General features: G+C 42.2%; 2 protein-coding genes across 2 annotated transcripts; both read right to left on the bottom strand.

The window, feature by feature from the left end:
* Positions 1 to 871: 871 nt before the first annotated feature.
* On the bottom strand, positions 872 to 1374 carry LOC138898431 (uncharacterized). The gene is made up of 2 exons (XM_070184498.1): positions 1227 to 1374; positions 872 to 1134 (listed from the first exon to the last, which is right to left on the bottom strand). The coding sequence occupies exons 1-2, from the start codon at positions 1372 to 1374 to the stop codon at positions 872 to 874; spliced, it is 411 nt and encodes a 136-aa protein (XP_070040599.1).
* Positions 1375 to 3457: 2083 nt separating this feature from the next.
* On the bottom strand, positions 3458 to 4066 carry LOC138898430 (uncharacterized). The gene is made up of 2 exons (XM_070184497.1): positions 3886 to 4066; positions 3458 to 3789 (listed from the first exon to the last, which is right to left on the bottom strand). The coding sequence occupies exons 1-2, from the start codon at positions 4064 to 4066 to the stop codon at positions 3458 to 3460; spliced, it is 513 nt and encodes a 170-aa protein (XP_070040598.1).
* Between the last annotated feature and the right edge of the window lie 681 nt (positions 4067 to 4747).

The following is a 4747-nucleotide window of genomic DNA, read 5'->3' as shown; positions in this document are numbered from 1 at the left end:
CCTAAGGTTACCATTTATACAGACGGGTTAAATAAGGGACAACTGTGAAGAGTGCGGTCGCATAATTCCTTATGCGGTCCGCACTCTATTACCTGGGGGCTCAAATGTGCTTGATGATCTGCGGTCCGCAGAATTTGTGGTGCAGTTGTAGATTTTTGATGCGAACCGCAGATTTTGAAGTGCGGTCTCACTTTGGCCATTTCTCTAACAGACCAAACTTCAGAGTTTGCATTTTCCATTTCTAATTTGTGCAGTCCACACTGTAATTGTGCGGCTGCAGTTCCCTTATGTTGTAGAAATCACAATTGTGCGGTCCGCACTCTTTCAACACTTAGCCAATTTTCTGAGCAAGTTCCTATAAATCACACTCATTCCTGCAACACACTTTAAATCTAGTTAGCACACAAATAACACCTATCTATAAAAGAAGAAAAGAAAAATAAAAAGAAACATGGGTTGCCTCCCAAGAAGCGCCTGATTTAACGTCGCGGCACGACGTATATTACCATCACTTCAAATGAATAACTGCCACCACGTGGTCATCATCAACTTGTCCTAAATAATGCTTCACCCGGTGACCATTGACTCGGAATACCTCATCATTTTGGTTCTTCAAGTCCAATGTACCAAAAGGTGTCACACCCATAATTTCAAAGGGACCACTCCATTTAGATTTCAGCTTTTCGGGAAACATCTTCAATCGTGAGTTGAACAACAAAACAAGATTGCTCACCTTGAACTCCTTCTTTCGGATGTATTTGTCATGAAGGTACTTCATCTTCTCTTTGTACAAGGATGAACTTACATATGTATGGTACCTGAACTCATCCAATTCATTAAAATGTGCAACCCGCAAATTAGCAGCTGCATCCTAATCAAGATTCAACTTCTTTAAAGCCCACATGGCTTTGTGCTCAAGTTCCACCAGAAGATGAAAAGCTTTGCCAAACACCAACTGGTATGTAGACATCCCGATAGGAATTTTTAAAGCATTCTGATAATCCCATAGTGCATCATCAAGCTTCTTTGACCAATCCGTTTTGTTAGCATTCACTGTTTTAGACAAGATACTCTTTATCTCCCATTTGGAAACTTCCACTAGACCGCTAGCTTGTGGATGATAGGGAGTCGTAACTTTATAGTGACACCATACTTGCTAAGAAAAGTGTCAAAAGCCTTGTTGCAAAAATGAGACCCCCCATCACTTATGATATCCCGTGGAGTACCAAATCTTGTGAAAATATTCTTCTTTAAGAACGCCATCACACTCCTCACTTCATTGTTGGGTAGAGCAATGGCCTCAACCCATTTAGACACATAATCAACCGCGACCAAGATGTAGGTGTTTCCACAAGAACTTACAAAAGGACCCATGAAGTTAATACCCCACACATCAAAGATATCAATCTCCCAAATGATAGTGAGAGGAATTTCATTCTTCTTCGAGATTCCACCGGCCCGTTGTCATTTATCATATCGTTTCACCATATCACTTGCATCTTTGTAGAGAGTGGGACAATAGAAACTGCAACTTAGCACTTTGGTCGCCGTTCTTGCTCCACCATGGTGACCACCATAAGTCGAAGAATGGCAAGCCTCAAGAATAACATTTTGCTCTTCGTCCGGTATACATATTCTAATTACCCCATCCGTGCAAATCTGGAAAAGGTATAGCTCGTCCCAATAATAATCTTGACAATCCTGTTTGAGCTTCTTCCTTTGATTTGAAGAGAGCTCATCCAGGATGATTTCACACACAAGGAAGTTTGCTGGATCCGCGAACCATGGCTCCTCCTTTATTGAAATAGCCAAGAGTTGCTCGGCGGGGAAGGAGTCATTGATTTCAAGGCTATCATGCGGCCTCCCCTCCTCCTCCAAACGAGACAAGTGGTCTGCCACTTGATTTTCACTCCCTTTTCGATCTTGGATGTCAATATCAAACTCTTGCAACAATAGCACCCATCTCATCAACCTAGCTTTTGAATCTTTCTTGCTCATAAGATAGTGAAGTGCCGCATGATCTGTATGAACAATAACCTTTGCACCCATCAAGTATGGGCGGAATTTCTTAATTGCAAATGCAATGGAAAGGAGCTCTTTTTCAGTAACAGTGTAATTAACTTGGGAATCATTCATGATCTTACTAGCATAGTAGACCGGATGAAAAATTTTGTTGATACGTTGCCCCAAAACTGCCCCAACCGCCACATCCATAGCATTACACATGAGCTCAAAAGGAATACTCCAATTAGGAGCGGTGATAATGGAAGTTGTTGTCAACTTGAACTTTAACAATTCAAAAGCTCTCATGCATTCATCATTGAAGTGAAACATAGAATCTTTCTCTAAGAGCTTGAACAATGGGTTCACCACTTTAGAAAAATCCTTTATGAAGCACCGGTAGAACCCCGTGTGACCACCCAAGAAACTTTTCACGCCTTTCACTGAAGTTAGAGGTGGATGTTTAGAAATCACCTCTATCTTCATCATTCTTTGAAATTTTGTGGCCAAGTACAACTCCTTCCTCGACCAAGAAATGGCATTTCTCCCAATTTAGCACCAAGTTCATTTTTTCACACCTTGCCAATACTCTATCCAAATTTGCCAAGAAATCATCAAAGGAATCCCCGACAATCAAAAAGTCATCCATGAAGACTTCAAGCTAGTCTTCTACCATATCCGTAAAGATCGCCATCATACACCGTTGAAAAGTCGTCGGTGCATTGCATAAGCCAAATGGCATCCGCTTGAAAGTGAAAGTTCCATAGGGACAAGTGAAGGTTGTTTTCTCTTGATCTTCCAGGGCTATAAAGATTTGGTTGTATCCCGAATATCCATCTAGAAAGCAATAGAAAGCACGGCCGACCAACCTATCAAGCATTTGGTCAAGGAAGGGGAGTGGAAAATAGTCTTTCCTTGTGACTTTGTTTAACTTACGATAGTCCATACACACTCTCCACCCGGTCACCATTTTTGTGGGAATTAACTCGTTTTTGTCATTGGCGACCACTATTATGACCCCCCCTTTCGGGACACATTGCACCGGAGAAGTCCACAATCTGTCGGAAATAGGGTAGAGCACCCCGGCATCCAACCATTTGATAATCTCCTTTTTGACCACGTCTTACATGGCTTTATTGAGTCTCCTTTGATGTTCAATGGAGGGTTTGGCATCTTCCTCCAAGTTAACCTTGTGCATGCAAAATACGGGGCTTATTCCCCAAATATCCGCCAAAGTCCACCCAATATCTTTCTTCCTCTTGTGGAGCACCGCCAATGTAGAGTCAACCTACATGTTAGTCAAGCAAGAGGAAAGAATAATCGATAAAGTAGAACAAGGGCCAAGGAATTCATACCTAAGATGTGGAGGCAATGGCTTCAATTCCAAGATTGGAGGCTCTTCAATTGAAGGCTTTGTAGAAGGAGTTTTCCTATTCTCAAGATCCAAGGAAAGTTTTCAGGGTGTATATTTGTACGACCCCATTCCTTGCAAAGAATTTACACATTCCATGAAGGCATCCATCCCGTCATCATCAAAATTGAGAAAGACGGCCTCAAACATATCACCCACATTAATCGAGGCACTTGTATCATAAATAATCACATCGGTCACCAAGTCCATGAATGAACACACTTCATTGCTATTTGGTTGCTTCATAGATTTGCACACGTGGAACACCATCTTTTCATCACCCACCTGGAACGTGCGTTCTCTGGCTTCCACGTCAACAAGAGCCTTCCTCGTAGCAAGGAAAGGTCTTCCAAGAATAATCGGTACATCATAGTCCACTTCACAATCAAGAATAATAAAATCCGCCGGGAGAATAAAATTATCAACACAAACCAATACATTTTCAATCACCCCCAACGGTCATTTCATTGTACGATCGACCATTTGTAATCTCATTGATGTGGCTCTTGGTTTCCCAATTCCCAAGATCTTGAAAACCGAATAGAGCATCAAATTGATACTCGCCCCAGGATCATAAAGAGCTTTGGCAAACTCGGCACTTCCAATGGTGTAAGGGATTGTGAAAGCACGGGGATCTTCCAACTTAGGAGCCATCGAATGCACAATTGCACTCACTTGGTGAGTGACTTTGATAGTTTCAAAATTCATCGACAACTTCTTTGTCACCAAGTCCTTCATAAACTTTGCATATCCGGGCATTTGCTTTAAGGCTTCAATTAATGGCACTTTTATCAAGAGACTCTTCACCATATCAATGAACGTTTTGAATTGATTCTCACCATTTTGCTTGGCGAGCCATTGAGGATATGGAGGAGGTGGCTTAGGCAATGGTGCCTTATCCTTTTGCACTACCGGTTCCGGTATGTCAATCACATGCTCCCTAGATGGGTTCACTTCCTCTTGAGTCTCTTTCACCGTGTCATCAATATCAACCCGCACTTCATCATTTGCTTGCACTACATTGGTTTGGATCTCCTCTTCTTCTACCACTTGCTCATCATCCACAAGTTGACTTTGACTTGAGGTGGGTGCATTCCCACCTCTTCCACTTTTTGTAGTAATAGCCATGGCATGCCCCGTGTTCTTCCCTCCCCCCCTTTGGGTTCACCACCGTGTCACTTGGTAGTGTCCCCTTAGAACGAGAATTTAAAGCTTGAGAGATTTGTCCTATTTGCACTTCTAAGTTGCGAATTGATGTTTTGTGTGAAGCAAGTTGGGCATCGGAATCGGCATTCTTCTCCATCGTTTGCTTGAACATGTTCTCAATATGACCCA

Source organism: Nicotiana tomentosiformis, chromosome 9 (assembly GCF_000390325.3).
Source record: "Nicotiana tomentosiformis chromosome 9, ASM39032v3, whole genome shotgun sequence".
In the NCBI taxonomy this organism is placed as follows: Eukaryota; Viridiplantae; Streptophyta; class Magnoliopsida; order Solanales; family Solanaceae; genus Nicotiana; species Nicotiana tomentosiformis.
This window is presented reverse-complemented; position numbering and strand designations above follow the sequence as displayed.